Source organism: Thermobia domestica, chromosome 7, assembly GCF_964235325.1.
Source record: "Thermobia domestica chromosome 7, izTheDome1.hap1.1, whole genome shotgun sequence".
NCBI lineage: Eukaryota > Metazoa > Arthropoda > Insecta > Zygentoma > Lepismatidae > Thermobia > Thermobia domestica.
The window spans coordinates 99,787,147-99,807,637 of record NC_137460.1 but is presented as its reverse complement, the minus strand read 5'-3'; the positions used below and the strand labels follow the sequence as shown (position 1 = coordinate 99,807,637).

The following is a 20,491-nucleotide window of genomic DNA, read 5'->3' as shown; positions in this document are numbered from 1 at the left end:
CAATACTCTCAGGTGGAGCATCAACCAACAGTCCCTCACTCATTCTCTGGCGCGGAAACACGACTATGAAGAGGGGTAGTACAAACTGACCAGTAACACTCATGCAGAATATCAATGTTATATTCCGACCTCTTTCGCCCGACGTAGGATTTTCAGATTTTGTAAGCGAAAGACCGGGACACCAATCTGACGCTATATAGCCATTAAGATAGACAGTTCCTACTCATTTGGTAAGAATCGATTATACCTGTATTTTTCAGATTAGTAGCTACTTACAATTTTCAAGTTTATTCTTTTTATATACAGTTAGCACAAATGAAGCCCTACAAAGAATGTATAAAAAACGTGAGAGGTTACAGGAGAGCTGCCTGGGGACCCTTATTCCGAATTTCGAGCTTTTGTGTTTAACAGGCCCTAAATATTGCGCCAATTACGACACACTCTCCCATTTATGATTGAAGAGATGCTTTTTTCTTTGTTGCGTCATCATTTGAGTCAGAAATACTACCTTCCGTTTTCAGGTGAGACATACTAGTTCTTGCGGGCTGATTATTTTTTTTAATCTGAAGAGCAAAAACTGCCGTCCTGAGAGCCTTTTTCGGGACAGTTAGTTCTTTCGTTGAAAACCGGGACGTCTGGCAACCCTAGCCCGACGCCAACTTGCCCAGATCTCGTTTCCGTTTTTCACATATCACTTTGGGATTAATATGAACACACGACACACCAATCTCATGAGCGTTCAATATTCGTGAGTGTGGAAAAGAACATTTCTTCATCAGTGTGCACTAATTTGTATAGAACTTTGCAATTTTTTCCTTATTGAAAGTTCTTGTCTACAAGTATATTGAAATCTTTGAGTTTTATTCCCCACGCTTATGCCGGCTAGGCTAACGGAGATGGCAATGATGCGAAATGAATGAAATGGTAGAATCAAGAAAGTGGGAGAAAACGGAAGAACCTGGAGGAAACCCACACACACGGAGTTTGTCCACCACAAAGGTCACTTGGCAGAGCTGTGATCGAAGCAAGAACTCTATTCAGCAGAGGTGAACGCTCTACCACTGATCCACCGCGGCCCTTACATATATCAAGCTATACGGTCGCGACTGTCGCGCACCTGCCGATGAAACTCTGAACTGCAGTTATACAAAAATAGTTATCTCAGCACCGTTGGGACCACCAACGTCTATTTTCAAAGTTCATTTCTATGCACTAGTGGTGGTGAGAGGAGACCATCCAACACGGTTTCCCATTGGACGAGCATATAGTGTCGCCTGATGGAATGCAAACCGCCAAAGTATGGTCGTTCCATCGGTATCAGGATATATATATATAAGCAATAAATAAAAGTTTGTTTCAATATTTTTTCTTTCATTTATGTGTGAATACTTATTGTACTATCAGCTGGCCAATCATACGTATGCATACATATGCGCAGAGTAAAACACAGTCAAACTTTCAACTCTGAACCACTGAGGCTACTCATATCTTAGTACTTATTTTCAACTTTTATGAATTTTCCACTTTATGTGTATGTAAAATTAGATGTTATGCTTCGTACACATAAAATGATATTAAAATTAACAGAAATATGGTAGATCACAAATCGTATATAAATATAAGTCACACAATGAAAATATATTACTGGTTGAAGGTCTCTCCTAAATATGATCTTATTTTCATATTTATTTTGAGTTTATATTTTTCATCATGATATTGCGTTCTTGTATGATCTATTACGTATCTAAGTTATTGTTTGCGAGAGGAATGATGTTGTGAGCAAAATAAATATGATTCAGTGTTCCAGCATTCATATGTATTCTTTTATGCTTCGTTTAGAGATCTAAGCACGTACTAATCCAAGATCGTAAACAGCTCGAGAGAAATTGCTTCTCCCAGTTATAGATATCTCTTTATTCTTAAACTCTTTGTATATCCAAACATTTGATTATTTGCACTCCATTGTATACAATTATTGTATATGGGTTTTCTTAGAATAGTTTAGTACAGTACTTGCCTTAAGAGCCTTAATGACTTTCTATTTCTTTACAATATCAAACGATTTCTCATAATCAATTAATGGAGAACAAAGAGATAATAGTATAATTTTGAACTTTCTATTAGGTCCTTCAGTTGCTGAATATACTCTCCTGTGTTGTAACTACTTCTAAATCCACATATAATAATATCTTGCTAGTACGTGAGGTAGAGCAATTAGTACAAGAGAATTTCGGACTTCCCTCGCACAATCTTTTATTATGAAAATCCGCTTATATAGAAATATAACATAAATTAATATAATTGGGTTCCAAAGACCAATAGGGCCTACTATCTGTTCTATGTTGAAAATTTTTGGTCTGAAAACCCAGGCAGCAAAGAGAACTACACTCCAGAATTCCAAGTAAGACAAAGAGTTAAGTTAAGAAACAACAGAGGTCAATTCTACCTAAGAGGATTTCCAAGGTTTAGGATCTTCCAGAGCTTCAGGCAAGCAAACATAGGTATTATAAACCTAGAGAGCTCTGACAAGCAATATAGTTCAGGTTTGATTTTCATTGTGCTCCAGGCAAGCAATCGGAATCATTAAGGACCATCGGGCCTCCAGAGAAGCAAAGTGGTCTGCAGCATAAAAGCTCCAGGCAAGCTAAAAGGCTTAAGTTAGGTTAAACCATTCAGGGCTCCAGACAATCAAAAACAGGAGAGTTGACCAGCCAAAACTGATGCGGTTCTTGGTCCTGACACATCCTCCCTCCGTGAGTGGTGGCGAAATTGTTCATTTTTGGCCACATGCTCTACTGGTTGTTGCATTTTTGCTGTATGCTCGCACTAGTAGTATTTGCAACTTAGTTTTTTTTTTTTTTTTTTTTTTTTTTTTTTACAAAAATGAAGCACACTAATGGGCTAACATCCGAGGCAAGCTTTGAAAAGTTAGGAAAAAGTTTCCTCGAAGAATTGCATTGACTTTGAGGAGGCAGTTCTTGAAAGCACTTATAGTGCACTAAATATTCAAACATATTACTGTACTAAATATTCGAAATTAACACTGACGAACACTAACAGTATTGTGATAGAATGAGTGTTTTCAGAAAGTAAATACTAAACCATTAGAAATTTTGCTGAAATCAGGATCTGCAACACACACACTTCACTTCCTTGAAGGGAAGCATAATCCAGAACTCTAGAGGAATTACGAGTGTAGGTTAGGAACTCATAAAAAATACAGGAAGCTAAATAGTTGCAGTTCAGGATTTCCCAATGTTACATGATAGTATAGAAACGGATTATGATTTCACAGAGCTCCAGGGTAAAGCTAATTTGTTGTGTTAGAAATTCACAGCCCTTCATACGTACAAAAAGAAGTGGCCTAAGTCCGCACAGAACTGTAGATAAACAAAATAGGCAAGGAAAATAAGAGCTCCTGGAAGCTTAGAGGTTTGCTTCAGGATTAATCTCTTAATTGCAGACAAACTTGAGGAGGTGTTTACCAACTGAAAGTAATGCCGTTGGAGGTCTTGCTGCGCCTTTTCTTGTTTGTGGGTTGCACTGTCACGGTGTTTATCTTTGGTCACGTGTCTTGTTGTTGATGATGTCTGCAGTCTGCAGTCCTAGTAGTAGTTCTAATGGAGCACATAGGTTTTGTTATAAACGCGAAGCATGCATGGAAAATAATATTCTTTTGGTTGAGCGAAATCGTACTGTCTTTTTGTTCTTAACTCAGCATCGGTAACTTCTATTTCGTAACGCGATCGGTAAATTGTGAGAGAATCTCTCAATATTGTTTTATTTCGTTTCTGTGTTCTAACGCTTTGTCTATCGTCCTCGTACGTATACGATATTATTATTATTATTATTATTATTATTATTATTATTATTATTATTATTATTATTATTATTAATATTATTGTTATTATTATTATTATAATTATTATTATTATTATTATACTTTCGGTCTTCGTCGAATTCTAATAGGAGATTTCTATTTTCGTCTTGCTTACAGGTCACTAGTTTAATACTGAGTTTTCAAATACCTTTTTCTTCCTATTTTGCCTTTAAACCTCTCATAATTACATTAACGTAATTATTTCGTTTGTTACTGAAATATTTAATATCACTTGTCCAGGGTGGTCCGGAAGTAGGTGTACCCCCATTAGTTTCAACAATATAGTCTTAGTTATGGTAGAATGTCTGTACGCAGTTACCTTAAAGTCTTGGAGTATTTAGAGTCATAAACATCAGTATGATCACCTTCCATGTCGTAACACAGTTGAATTCTGCGCCAAATCATCGCAGATGTTTTGTGGAGATATTTCGCAGTCACGAGGGTGAAGGCGTGTTCCGCAGCTGCTCGCTGCGTGTTCCTGTGTTGTATGATATTGAGTGTTTCTTACTTGTTGTTTTATGAAACCCCAGACAGCAAAACCTGGTGTCATCAGATAGGGTAAAACGTAAAACTATCAAGAAACACCAATTTGGGGTGCGTCCACTTCCGAACCACGCTGTGGAATTCTATCAATTACTCACGTAGAGAGTTTTTTATAGTAGCAAACTTGTATATATCTGAGAAAGGTTGACAAGCCCTGTATTTAATGTGATATATGCAATATCTATCTTCATGGTTTTGAAATGATCAGTTCATAAGAATCAAAACACTACCCATTTTACCACAATTGTATCCTCCACAATAAAATAGGCATCCACTCTTCAATTAGTTCCTTTTTTTATTACTACTTACCTTAATTTCACTATATCGCAGATGATCTTTTAACTCCTGAGATATGGTTTCTTTTACTATAGAACTTGCATTATACGGAAATGTGGTCAGTTTTATGTGGTAATTCGGGGATTCTTAACACCTTTCTTCCTAAGTGTGATGCTAAAGGGATTTAGTCCAGGCACAAGAATGCGGACCATAACTTATTGTGACCATAATTCATGGTTCTTAAATAAAGTAGAACTTGGTTGGCCAAAATGAATGTGCTGGACAGATTATGTTTGTGAGAACCTACCCTGTCTGATCTTTTATCATTAGTGAAACCTAATGCTGCACCACATAAAGAATTTACCATTCGTTACCCGTGTGAAGGAGGGAGAAGACTTAATTGGGCAATTTTGCCAGTTACACACCTTCCACTCATTCTCAGTGGGTAATTCTTTTTCCCTTTGGGTTTGAGACTTAATTTTAAGCCTTGACCACAGGAATGGCGTTTCTGTTCCTGCTTTAATTATAGCATTTTTTATAGTTGTAAAAATCCTATAGGAACACGATTACGACTGGTGTACTGTGTTACAAGTTGGAATTGTTCATTCTTCTATTGTTCTATATGATTCAGATATTGCAAAATGTTCAATGAAATAACTGAGTTTCGTGTCGCTTTATAAATCTACGGCGACTACCAAACTGTGTGAATCCAGTGCTATACTGGGAATAATACATATAAATAATCCTAAATTCTAGCTCCAAAGAGGCATAAGATAATTGCTAATTCCACTTCAAGGAGTGAATGCTAGTAATCTCTTTATGTTTTGTCTTTTATGTAGATTACTAGTTGAACTGGAAGTAGAAGTAAATTTCAAGCACACTAATTTTTAGTGGTGTTATATTGCAGGTGAAGATAGTATATTTTGGTCAGACGTCGAATCGATTCAAACTTGGATTGTAGTTCTATGTCGATCAATAAAGGTTTAAACAGCCGGTTAGTTTAGTAGATTAATCTTGGGACGATGGACTCATTCTAAAAGTCTCTTGTCGATAGTTCTTACTCTTCACGTTGGCCAATGAGATCAACATTCGAAGCAGTATTGTCGTAAATAATACTACAGTAAAATCTACGGATGAAATTGATATTTATCCTTTAAATGCTAAAGCGTTCTAAATATTCCTTTAATGTTTAAAAACATCTTTCACTCTTTCTGTTCTGTAACGAGGAATATTGGAATAGAAATTAGGTAATTTCCTTTTTGAATAAAGGATGAAAGATTGAGATGTAATAAATTTATATTCTGCACTGGGAATTGATCAAAAGCACTTTGCAATATCTTTATCACATTGCTCTTATATCTGCCGACAGAGGATTGGATTTACTTACAAATTTAGACGCTCTGGAAGGCTTCAATATCTATGCTTCAATTAGTTTGGAAATCTATTATCATTAAATATATTTATATGAAGTACTTGAAATGGAGTGCTCCGAGCACCCCTACTTAATTAACAAAATTGACAACATAGAGTTGGTACATTTCAGGAAATAACACTAAATAAATGATATAATGTTTCATTTTTAACAGGATTTTGTGGATTGCTTTCGTCATTCTTGGACTAGTTGCGACAGGAATCTTAATTTTACGATCATGGACAAAATGTCAAGAGAACCCAACAGTTTTGGTTATTGAAAGAAATAATTTGGAATGGAAGGTTCCATCGCCGTCAATGGTTGCTTGTCCTCCAAATATTCTTCCAAAAGCTTTGAATAAAGTACTCAAAGAGTAAGTACTTCAAAGTTCATTGACAAATATATCTACAAGGTAAGAATAACACACACACACACACACACACACACACATATATATATATATATATATATATATATATATATATATATATATATATATATATAACGGAGTACATGTTCTATTAAGTGATCCATTATTCTGAGTGCATCTTGTAAATTTTGTTATTGTCCTTGGCTCATTTCTCATAAAAAATAAAAATCTTTAAATATTGAATAATACGGTGTATGTCTATGCACTAATAAAATTGTTTATTTTTAACTTCGCTTTATAGTAAGTTTAATTTATAATATATTGCAGATTGTTTGGAAAATTTGATAAAGGGAAGAAGCAATATTATAAGGATTTTGTAACTCTTGTGTCACATGCAAATGAAAAGACAATCAGTAATTTTGAAGAATACGTTGATGACCATGAACTGACGAAAATGGATTTAACAGTTATTCAGGAGAAGGTAATCACTAAAAATATTCAAAATAGTGTGAATAAATTCCAGATCTATATTAAGTTTTTCTCCTTGAGAATGTGGCTAGTTTAAGTGCATTTTAGAATGGGCAATGCTTTAGTGCTACTGGTTGACATTTGGACTGATAACTATAGATTTGATCCTAACCATTGCCAAATCTACGTGGAAAATTATAATGTATTTCTTCACTATTCTTAAAAATTAATGTATTGTAGAGATTAATTTCCCACAATTATGCTTCCGTTCATATTATTATTACTATTATTATTATTATTATTATTAATATTATTATTATTATTATTATTATTATTATTATTATTATTATTATTATTATTTGATTTAGGCATTTAAATAGCTCTACAATAGAAGTATGAATGCGTTGTTGAACGTAACTGGTTATTCAGAGACTAAAAATTCATAGTCAAGGATACACCATGATATTAACCTTCAAAAATATGTACGGGAATCTAGCATACCAGATTCTCTTACTCTATTAGGTGACACTTATTCGCCTTATCTTCAAGGTACCTAGATTACAAAATTGATTTACAGAAATCATTTTACATACATTTCCAGTTTTTTATACTATTTCTACTTAGAATTACAGAAGAATCATACCCATAAAACGTATGATAACATATTTAGGATTTTTTATGAACTATACGGACCAACTGTAAGAGGTAATTCCTCCCATCAAAACGGGACAAAAAATTAATGTGGACCTGTATGATAAAGTGCATAATTCCAGAGGTAGAGCTGTTGAGAATCGTCAGATAGTTAAACTTCATACGCGTTATTTCGAATTCGCTAAAATGGTGGTAAACATAATGAAAGTAATACATACATAATCCATAAATGCATATTTCATCAAACTTGAACGGACGTATAAGGAATTCCCTACGTGGATAACTTCTTGAGCATGCTCCAAACAAAATTCTCCGGTATCCTCTTGATTCAAGCTGGGTGCAAAATATGCAAATGGTGCGTTTGACAACAGTGGACAAGGAATGATTCAGGGTCAAGTGAAAAGGGTTTTGTCTTCGAAATAGTGTGTACTGTACATACGTTTCACGGTATTATTTTTTAAGTCTTGTCACTTATAAGTGGGAAACAAAGTATTGCATCACGCGTTATTCCGAACAAGTTGAACCGTAGTGTTGTCGTTCCCTAACCTTAGTGGCTTCTGACTTCCAGCTAAAGAATTATGTGTTCAATTGATTATTTCCACGTTGGAACATCTTGAAATTCGATGTCGTCTGAGAATTAGGTTGGCAGCACATCTGAGATAGTTTACCATAAAAACTGTCCTAAATTTTGAGGATTCCTGTACTTCCGCCATTACATGCAAGGGCCATGAAAAGTGGTATCATGAAGCATGAGTCATTTCTTGATGAGTAAAAGAAGGAAGTGTAAAGGCGTCACTCTTAATTTATCAAGTTAAAATGGGATGAGTATGAAAATCGTGTGGCAATGATAGCGTTGCACAAGGTAGACAAGGAGAGATTTTCGAAAGCATTCCGAAGCTAAACAGTAGTAAATAAATTGTTAACCGCTATATAGCGTTTTGTTAAAATGGACCCGTGAAGGATCGCCAGTGGCAACAGAGACTACGCTAGGAGTAACATTGGAACTTGCGAAAGCAGTGGCGGCCGTTTGCAGACGAAATCCTTTAGTGAAACAGTCAGCGGTCTCTTTGAAAGGCAGGTGCAGATTTTTCAGTTGTTGTGTTGTGTACTGCAATTGATGAATGACTACAAGGATTTAAGTCTGTGTGCACTCTAATGGCGGCCATTTTGAATAATTAATTGTGATTTTCGTTCATAATGCATTCATTCAAAACATGTTATTAGAATATTAAAATTACCTTTAATCATTGTGTATCAATGTACTCAATATTTGAGACAGTATGTATGATACGACTAACTATATACGTTGAATCAATTGAATCTTGCATGCATATTTACTATGAAATGTGCTCTGGGAACAAAGTGATAAGGACATAAGAAAGGTACCAAATTTTGCTATGTGAAGCAAGCGCCTCTGGAGATCCAATAAGGAAGACCGAAAACGAACTATGTTTTAAATGGTAATATGATTCGCGTGATATCTCCAGCAATACATCTTGGAAAACAAAACAACTATGGGAATTATTTCCAAAATGACTAACGAAAAATGTATCAATTTTCAGATAGATTGCCTTAGTAGGTTCCAATAGTAGGAACACAGTGCCAAATCAATCAATCCAACATGTATTGGAATAAGGTACCGTAATCTTGTTTAAGGACAATAGAAAGATACGATGGGTACAACATAGTAATAACATCACTTAGCATTTAGCACATTATGCTTAGTCTGTGTTTCATTCCGTTCCACAAACCTCCGTGTACAGCGCCCTAGGGATCCAGGGTACATTATGTAACCTTTCTATGTAGGTACACACTCATGAGTAATAAGCTCCTTTGTATCATCAACAGTTTTTTTTTACTTTGAACATTACACGGTTTTAATGTGACCATATATTATAGGTTCAAGATGGTTATGTCAGAAGATCATGAAGGTGAGTAAGCAGAACCTCCATTGTAAATCCATCCATCAGATATACTTCATTCAAGAGGTCTCTGATCTAACGTGCGTTGCATGAAGGAGCTCCATTATGTATATATCTCATAAGCCTACATCCATCAAGAGAAAACAGGTTAAGCAGCTATGATAACATATCACTGACATGTGTGGCACACGTCTTACCTGTAAGCTTTTCACCAAACGAGCTTTTTCGTAGTTAAGTGGTTAGCGTACTCGTCTTTGCATCGGAGATTCGGGCTCAATTACTGGCGGGAGATCGCCTGGTTTGGATTCCAAGTTAATCAGTAGGTCCAGTCTCATATAACCTCACTGCTGAAAAGGACGTTAAACTCACAATCATATAAACATTACTCAACTTTTCACCAAGGAAATATGGCCCAATATTTAAATAACTAAGAATGATATAGAAGATATTGAGTCAGAACAATACTGATGAAGCAGTTGCTACGATACTTGATTGCCTCTAGCCCAACAATGGGCATTATGTCATGCCTGTTTTCTCAAATATTGCTTCATTGCAAAAAAAAATATAATCGATACAAAGTTCCGCTCTATCCCTCTTAATGTCCATCAATAGACAAAGTTACTTACTAGAATGGGGATCATTTATTGATTCTCCACTATATAATGTAAGATGGCATGAATGGAGCTTGCGCTCAGGTAAGATACACACTTTAGATAATCCACGAAGTATACTTCAGATACTCCAGCTATTAAGCAGATTTCTGGTACTTACACAAGACTACTTTAACTGCGGTCAAAATTGATATTGAACGTTTTTGAATTGCATCCGAAGGGTAACGACCCAAACATCCTCATCGCCAATACTATCATATGCAGCAGACGTCTCTTCAATCCCAAAAATAAAACATGAGAACGTTGTGGGTGTTGTGAGTTGTTTCGTTCATAATCCGCTTCTCAAGAACTTTGTCTACATTCGCCTACTACTAATAACACATCCACACAGATAACAAATAAAATTTTCCTATTTGTACGTAGCTCACACTATTATTAGCAATATTGAATTGCCTTCCAATATTGATGTAATTATGTGCATTTTTCTTTGTGAGCAAAGCTGTTTCCCAATGTACTTAAAACAATCTCTTCGTTTCCTTGTTCGTGATGCAATTTACTCAACTACAATGCGAATACACTATTTCTATACATGTATCATTATTGTCACTTCTAGTTTAAGTCACAGCCACCCTCACTAACAACTTGCAAATGGGATAGTCACGAGGACCTAGCCCTTGGATACTACACTCGTCGATGAAGTAAAACATTTAAGGTGTTGCTGGACGTACTATTGGTGGACTAATCTCAATTACTCACTGTAATACATACTGAGTTTCTACGCGCCGTACCTAACAAAATTCTCGACGTTTGATCATAGAATATGATAACCGTTTTCAGAAACCATGTTAATTAGAAATAACTCTTTCTGTCATTCTAGAAGAGGGTAAAGTTAAAATGCCATGCCACACTGACGGCGGCTAAATTGACACCTGAAAAAAATATAATTTACTACTTCGTACAGTACGATGTCATTTATTGCTGCAGACCACGTAATTTTACCTAAAACTTACTCTTAAGGTTACTGTGCCCACCCCCTTGTCCGAGCACTTCGCCTTTTCGCCACCAGATGCTCACTTTTTCATTTAGCAATCACTGCTGGCGCCTCTACTGGGAAGAACTGAAAGATCGTACCGCTCAGTTTAAATGTGTCCAGGATATCCACAATTGAAGTGGGCGGGGAGAGGAATCCAACAGTTTTTTTTTCCTTCGTGCACCTGCAGTCAGTCAGAGTCTAGTTTTACAAGCCGTATTGTTCAGCCGCAGGGCAAAATCTCAACCATTGACGGGTAACAGAAATCTTTTCTTTTTGCAGGTAGGAATAGAGTTTTTGTACGAAAAACGTGAATTAGGTTGCAGAGAACGTCATTCGCATCGCGTTGACAAATTTTCTTTCGTCCGTTTATCACATGAAGCTCTTTTTTTTTTTCGATTATTACCAGAATATGAGATAAAAAATCTAAATGGTTCTTTGTATACAGAAAACAAACAATACAATTTTTTTTTTTTTACATATCAGTATTATATGATTTTTTTTCTGAAGTGTATGATGCTTGAAAAATGGACAGAATGAATTTTGATTTTTCTATTTGTCCCTATCCTTCTGAGTAGAGAGAATGCTGTGGCGCAACTAAAGGGCCTGCAGGGCCCGCAACTTTGAGAGGCCCAGAACAGAAAGAGGCCCATTTCAGTTTCGAAGTTAAACTTTAAAATGTTAGGATGTTAAAAATTATGTGATGTTCCAACTATATCTCATTTTTACCTGTGAAGACGGTAACACCTGAGCGATTATTTAGTAAATTAAATGCCAACAAAACTTATACTGACCAGCGAAAACATTATGACCACTCGCTACTTTTTGAACGAAATCATTGTGCAGAGATAAGAGCTACATGGCATAACATAACCGCGCGCCAAACGTGACAAGAATCTCACTCGATTAGTCAGTGTGGTGCTTGTGCCTTGAATGGGGAAGGACGACGATATATCAGGGTGAGTAAATGGCTGGGAGCTTCATTTCGGAAACAGCGCGACTTGTCGAGTTTTCGCGATCTGCCGTGCTTATGTATTTCAAAGGTGGGAAAAGGACAGGGAAACCAGCATCGAACCAAACAACAGAAAGTGGGGCGACTACACCTCATTAAAAATGTCGGATGTCGTAGACTCTTGAGGTTGGTACAACAGAATAGACGAAATCTATAGCACAATAATAATAATAATAATAATAATAATAATAATAATAATAATAATAATAATAATAATAATAATAATAATAATAATAATAATAATAATAATAATGTGCATTTTTTTGCATATGAGCAAGTTGTGACACACTAGATAGAACATAGAAAGTCAAAACTGTTCTCTGCAAATTTTACGTGACTCATGGATGTGGATAGAGGGGGTCCGTTTAACATTTTTGCGGGGAGGCCCATTCGTCCTTACTTACGCTATATATAAACTCCTGGCGCAACAGTCCCTTGTGATCTGAGTCTGCAGCGGGCTTATGTTAGTGGTCAGCACAACTACACCCAACGTAGCCGGCTGTCTAGATTGAAGTCCGCTATCTTTTAGTTTCCCAACTTTTCTCTCGATGTTTGGTCAACACAGCAATGTTTGAGTTCCACACCGGGAATTAAACCCTGGACGACGCACACCGTATCACTTTCGCTAGTCTTTTGGTAAAATTCAGGTTAGGGTGGTACTGAATTATTTTTGGAATATGCCATTTCTCATAAGGTAAAATTCAAAAGTATTGTGACATAATTAAAAAGCTCATTATCAACCACGTATTCTTGCCTCTAATATCACTAAAAGTTTTCGAGATATGTGTCAAAAATGGTTGAAACACTTGAAGTTAGTTTAGTAACTTGAAGAAGATAGTGGCCTTATACATACATAATTGCTCCAATTTTTATTTTTATTCTTCTTTCTCGTAAAGAAATACAAAATCATAATTTCAACCATTTTGGTACATTTTTCACAATTTGAAGGCCGAACAGCCGGTTTCTTTCCTTACGTTTTGAACTTGGGATTTATATTCTTCTTGTCACTTATCGTGAATGTCATATAATGACATGGGTCCCAAAGCTAGAATATATTATGCGACAGAGGTAATGACAATTTCATCTCTAAGATCTTTTAAATTTGACATTTATTGAACGATAGCGGTTTTATAATACGAATAAATTTTTCGCAATAAGGTGCATATAGTGGTCGTAAGAAATTACAAAAACTACCATTGACCTTTATAGTTTGACTGATGCTTTTTCGATCATGGTCTTCCCCTTAAATTTTGTAAAGGACAGTATCATTTTAATTATCTTGGCCTAATTTCCTAAAGCCTCTCATTCGTACGCTAAAAGAAAGATTTCTATTTTTTATGTATAAGAATTCAGGGAATGCAAATTTATTCAAAATTCGTTTACAATTAAAGTCGGCTAAACAGATATTCCTTCGATATTTCTGTATTTTGAAAACAAATTCACAATTTCAGTTCTTTGTCTTTACTTGTTTCCATTTTTTTTTAATATATATATCAATACTGTATGATCAATTCCAAGAATTATTTTAGTTCCCCGGTAAATCCATTTATAACAAGCTCCAAATACTGCTACAATTTTAATGCGGTTTCAGGAGAATCTGCATATCTCATCCTTTTGTTACTCTCTATATATTCATCTACTATGTAAACAAACATCAGTGAAAGAAAGAGGCTGAGAGCTAACACGTGCTCCGTGAGGAACGTTGTCATTCCTTTTACTGATATATCTAGAGAGTCTAGTGTTGCCACGAGACAAGACGAGATTTCTGGCTGTGTCGTCTCGTCTAGAAAAGATGTGCCCGTCTCGTCTCGTATCGAATGGTTCTGTCTCGTCTCGTGGCAACACCAGAAAGGCTGAGGCCCACAAAAAGAGCTGTTATACCAAGTGGTTAAAATTACAACTTTTAACCAAGTTTTGTTTGGTAGCACAACACACAATACGACTGCAATCTTCCAGCAACGACTGCTTAGATTCGACTGAACCAGTAATTACTTCGATAGGAACATTTGTCAATACCGTCAGTAACGTCGAAAGGCAAGATTTCCCCATTTATTCTGATATCTTTTTTTCAGAACCCCTGGCGCCACTTCAACAAATAAGGAGGCCTATGTAACTTTCCCATTTAAAAAATGGTTTAGCTTCGAATAACATCATAAAACAATAAAAAAGATAAATTTTGTTGTCAAATCAGCATCTTTTCAAAACTCAGTATCGAGAAAGGCTGACACGTTTCTGTCTTGGTTCGGAACGAGAAAGACCATGAAACAATAGTTATTTACTGATAAAATTGCCACTTCTACTTGTACTTCTATACCAGGATTTTTATACGTAGATATCTCCACCAGGCCCCGGAATAAAATCTTCTGAAACACTGATCTCAATGAACGCTTTACATTTGTATTTGAATCTGGAGCACTATCACAAAATAATTAAACTTGAATCGATTGAAAAATGGAAGTGAAAGCTGTTTGTAAGAATCATTTTTAAAAAGTGCTTTAGGTATTCCCTGTTCTTTGTAGGATTTGAAACATTGAATCATTTCGATCATTTGAAATAATAAAAGATGGTATACATTTCGAAGGCAAATAATTTATTCCGAGTTAATAAATTTTTAAGCAAATTCAGAAACTGTGTTTGTATTTTTCGAGACACGAGACGAGACATTTCACAAAACGTTTCGTATTGTATCGTGTCTCGCTTCAAAGAGTCCTGTCTCGTCTCGTTGCAACACTAAGAGAGTCTTACGCATTCTCTTTCCAAGAAAGTGAAACTTGAAAAGCACATTCAGTCAATTGTTATCATAGAATATACTATGGGCATAGCCACTGATGTGTAGAAGGTGACACAGGCGGAATTTGTTCTTATGGAACCCTTGGCGAGTTGGAGCCGTGGGGCTCTATTATTTGGATTGGAAACATTGGTTCAAAAATATTTTACATTTAGCATACATATATACACACATATATATATATACATACACACACACACGTACATGTGTGTTACATATACTTTAGTGTGGACCTGCGGACAAGGTATAGTTCGCCCGCTCAAAACACCGCCTCTGGGGGGTGGGTTCGAAGCGCACTCCTGAAACATAGAATTATGCTAATCGTAATTTTCTGAGATAGACTATCCCCGAGGAATAAGTAAATAAATAAATAAATAAATAAATAAAAATAGTTTCGTAATGTTTATCTTCCGTATACGAGTAATTGAAAAATTTTAGTGTCTCAACAATGAGAGCTGTATACAGGTGATTCTGCGTTCCTGGCGGAACTTCCCTAGTTCCGGTCCAAAATTTCACACTATACCCTCTTTCGGCTCTCACCCCCACGGTAGTTTTAAGAATTTTCATCTCTTATCTACTCCCTTGGAGTAACTGTTGCTCTGTATTTTCACGGGCTTGCAACCGTCAGAATGAATATCCTGGCTGCTTTCCCAGCTAGCCATTCAGCATGCAATAGATACATGCAATAACAATCAAATCCCATACAAACTACTCTACCCATCAAATATTTTAACATGGAAAGTTCTTTTGCGGAACGTATTTCGTTTATTTAAAATGGAATAGACCTAAATACAACTTTTTTTTTAAATGGTCTTCTGGAAATTCGATAGCGAGACCGCTCACATCAAAAAATGCTCTGACAATCTAGTAGAAATACAACATGCCATATATACACATTACTGTGATTACATTGCTATTTATTCAATGATTATTTTGCTTAGAGCTTTCTTACTCTCCAGGGTACTCTTCAAGGGTATATAATTACTCTTCACTTATGTCGCGAAAAAATATTCAGCTTGCAAATTTATTTCGAGAACTTCTCATTCCCTAATACATGTTTATTCCCTGAATTTGTACGTACAGCCAACAAACTTACATAGAATCTCAACAGAGTTCAAATGTGAGGTGTCTGCTGGGAAGCACAGGTCAGTTGTATGGGAGGGGCTTTTAGAGTGCAATTCTAGGAACACTGTGGGCTTTTAGAGTGTAATTCTAGGAACGCTGTAGGGGGCCATCCCGCTCCACCTGAGACAAAAAAAAAAAATCTGGAGGCACACAACTAGTTCACACTGGTTATAAAACATGCGCAACCAAGTTCTGAATGAAATATGTTTATTTTTTATTTATTTTTTTTTTTTTTACTATTCCCTTTTCAGAACAATAACATTTACCGATGACCTGTTAGCCCCTCCACCACAGCCACCATGAAAACAAATTCAATCGGAATTTGTCCAGCTCGTTTGATCACGAATAATTATCGTTTGATCCCAACGCATACTGATGTATTACACACAATTTGGCTAGGGCTTGTTAGCCCTTGATAATCGACATGTATCATTCCATAGATATTTCAATCGTAAATAGGTAGGCAAAGTTTGCTTAGTTTCTGGTTGCAAGTACGGAAAATAGTTTACTGTTTATTTAAAAATGGAGGCCTCCAACAATGAAACTAAGAACAATATGTGAAATCAACACGTACTATTTCCTACATATTTCAATCTTAAATGGGTGTGCAAAGTTTGGTTAGTCTGTGGTAGAAAGTATGGCAGATAAAGTTGATCGTTTATTTCACAATGTAGAAATCCAAGGATTGTGTATTTAACAATGGTGGTCTTCAACAATGAAACTAACAACAATATGAGAAATCGACACATATATTTCCCTAGATATTTCAATCTTAAATGAGTGTGTAAGGTTTGGTCAGTTTCTGGTAGAAAGTATGGCACATATAGTTGATTGTTCATTTAACAAAGCTGGCCTCTAACAATGAAATTAACAACAATAAGTGAAATCGACACGTACTGTTCCATAGATGTCTCAATTGCAAATGAGTGCGCCAAATTTGGTTAGTTGTGGTAGAAAGAGTGTAAGATAAAGTTGATTGTTTAGGTAACAATTTAGAAATTCAACGATTGTTTATTTAACAATGGTGGCCTTCAACAATGAAAGAACAACAATATGTGAAATCGACACATACCATTCCATAGATATCTCAATCGTTCATGAGTGTGCAAAGTTTGCTTAGTTTGTGGTAGAAAGTATGGCAGATAAAGTTGATCGCTTATTTAACAATGGAGAAATCCAACGAATGTTTATTTAACAATGGTGATCTTTACAATGAAACTAACAACAATATGAGAAATCGACACATATGTTTCCCTAGATATTTCAATCTTAAATGTGTGTGCAAAGTTTGGCCAATTTCTGGTAGAAAGTATGGCACATATAGTTAATTGTTCATTTAACAAAGCTGGCCTCTAACAATGAAAGTAACAACAATAAGTGAAATCGACACGTACCATTCCATAGATATCTCAATTGTAAATGAGTGTGCCAAGTTTGGTTCGTTTGTGGTTGAAAGTATGGCAGATAAAGTTGATAGTATATTTAATAATGGAGAAATCCAACGATTGTTTTAAAATGGTGGCCTCGAACAGCGAAACTAACAACATGTGAAATCGATTGGTACCATTCAGTAGATATCTCTGTGGTAATCCGATGGGTGTGCCAAGTTTGACCAGTTTGTGTTAGAAAGTGTGTTAGATAAAGTTGACTGTTTAAACAATGTAGGCCTTCAGTAATGAAACTAACAAGAATATGTGGAATCGACACGTACCATTCTTTAGATATCTCAATCTTAAATAGATGTATAAAGTTTGGTCAGTTTGTGGTAGAAAGTACGGCAGAAAAAGTTGATTCTTTACTTAAAATGGTGTCCTCTAACAATGAAACTAACAACAATATGTGAAATCGACCCATACCATTCCATAGATATCTCAATCGTAAATGATTGTGCAAGTTTGGTTAGTTTGTGGTAGAAAGTGTGGCAGAAAAACTTGATTGTTTATTTAACAATGGTGGCATCTAACAATGAAAGAACAATATGTGAAATCGACACGTACCATTCCCTAAATATTTCAATCTTAAATGCGTGTGCAAAGTTTGGTCAGTTTCTGGTAGAACGTGTGGCAGACAAAGTTGAGTGTTTTTTTAAAAAAATGGTGGCCTCTAAAAATGAAAGTAACAAAAATAAGTGAAATCGGCACGTACCGTTCCATCGACATCTCAATCGTAAATGATTGTGCAAGTTTGGTCATTTGTGGTAGAAAATATGGCAGATAAAGTTGATTGTTGTTTACTAATGAAGAAATCAAACGATTATGTATTTAACAATGGTGTCTTACAACAATGAAACTAACAATAATATGTGAAATCGACACATAGCATTCTGTAGATATTTCAACTTTCAATGGGTGTGCAAAGTTTGGTCAGTTTCTGGTAGAACGTATGGCTATTAATGTTGATTGTTTGTTTAACAATGGTGGCCTCTAACAATGAAACAAACAACAATATGTGAAATCGACCCATACCATTCCATAGATATCTGAATCTTAAATGATTCTGCAAATTTTGGTTAGTTTGTGGTAGAAAGTGTGGCAGAAAAACTTGATTGTTTATTTAACAATGGTGGCATCTAACAATGAAAGAACAACAATATGTGAAATCGACACGTACCATTCCCTAGATACTTCAATCTTAAATGCGTGTGCAAAGTTTGGTCAGTTTCTGGTAGAAAGTGTGGCAGATAATGTTTTTTTTTTAACAATGGTGGCCTTTAAGAATGAAACTAACAACAATAAGTGAAATCGGTACGTACCGTTCCATCGACATCTCAATCGTAAATGATTATGCAAGTTTGGTCAGTTTGTGGTAGAAAGTATGGCAGATAAAGTTAATTGTTTATTTAATAATGGAGAAATCCAACGATTGTTTAACAATGATGGCCTCGAAGAATGAAGCTAACAACAATATGAGAAATTGATTGGTACCATTCAGTATATATCTCTGTGGTAATCCGATGGGTGCGCCAAGTTTGGTCAGTTTGTGTTAGAAAGTATGGCAGGTGAAGATGATCGTTTATTTAACAATGTAGAAATCCAACGCTTGTGTATTTAACAATGATGGTCTTGAACAATGAAACTAACAACAATATGAGAAATCGATTCATATCTTTCCCTAGATATTTCAATCTTAAATGAGTGTGCAAGGTTTTCTCAGTTTCTCGTAGAAAGTATGGCAGATAAAGTTGATTCTTTATTTAACAATGATGTCCTCTAACAATGAAACTAACAACAATAAGTGAAAAAGACACGTACGGTTCCATAGATGTCTCAATTGTAAATGAGTACGCCAAGTTTGGTTAGTTTGTAGTATAAAGTATGGCAGATAAAGTTAATTGTTTATTTAACAATGGAAAAATCCAGCAATTGTTTGTTTAACAATGGTTTCCTCGAACAATGAAACTAGCTACAATATGTGAAAGCAACAGGTACCATTTGCTAGATGTCTCTGTGCTAATCGGATGGGTGTGCCAAGTTTGGTCAATTTGTTTTAGAAAGTGTGGCACATAAAGTTGATTGTTTATTTAACAATGGTGGTCTTCAACAATGAAACTAACAACAATATGTGAAATCGACACGTACCATTCCCTAGATATTTCAATCTTAAATGGGTGTGTAAAGTTTGGTCAGTTTCTGGTAGAAAGTACGGCAGATAAAGCTGATTGTTTACTTAACAATGGCGGCCTCTAACAATGAAAGTAACAACAATAAGTGAAATCGACACGTACCATTCCATAGGTATCTCAATCATAAATGAGTGTGCCAAGCTTGGTTAGTTTGTGATAGAAAGTATGGCAGATAAAGTTAATTGTTTATTTAACAATGGAGAAATCCAACGATTGTTTATTTGACAATGGTGGCCTCTAACAATGAAACTAACAACAACATGTGAAATCGACTGGTACCATTCAGTAGATATCTCTGTGCTAACTCGATGGGTGTGCTAAGTTTGGTCAGTTTGTGGTAGAAAGTGTGGCAGATAAAGTTGATTGTTTATTTAACAATGGTGGCCTTCAACAATGAAACTAACAACAATATGTGGAATCCACACGTACCATTCCCTAGATATTTCAATCTTAAATGGGAGTGCAAAGTTTGGCCAGTTTCTGGTAGAAAGTACGGCAGATAAAGTTGATTGTTTACTTAACAATGATGGCCTCTAACAATGAAACTGACAACAATATGTGAAATCGACACGTACCATTCCCTAGATTTTGTAACGTCCATTAACCAGATTATATCCGTTTTTGCTTAATTTTTGAATTGTTCATTTTATTTTTGATTGTTTTAATTTTATTAGTTGCATATGTTAACATTGGTGACGGTGGCGCCATCTACCGTTTTAGAAACAAACTATTTGGACGTAATGAATAACCTTAAGGTGGGTCTTACTTGGAAAGCAGTTCTA

At 35.6% G+C, this 20,491-nt stretch overlaps 1 protein-coding gene across 1 annotated transcript in view; it reads left to right on the top strand.

Moving 5' to 3' along the window:
* The window catches only part of LOC145689270 (pickpocket protein 19-like), a 176,383-nt gene that overhangs the window by 23,181 nt on the left and 132,711 nt on the right, over positions 1-20,491 (top strand). The window contains exons 3-4 of the mRNA XM_081763409.1: positions 6,286-6,483; positions 6,808-6,961. Coding sequence (XP_081619535.1) covers positions 6,286-6,483; positions 6,808-6,961 — 352 coding nt within the window. The remainder of the gene's footprint in view (positions 1-6,285; positions 6,484-6,807; positions 6,962-20,491) is intronic.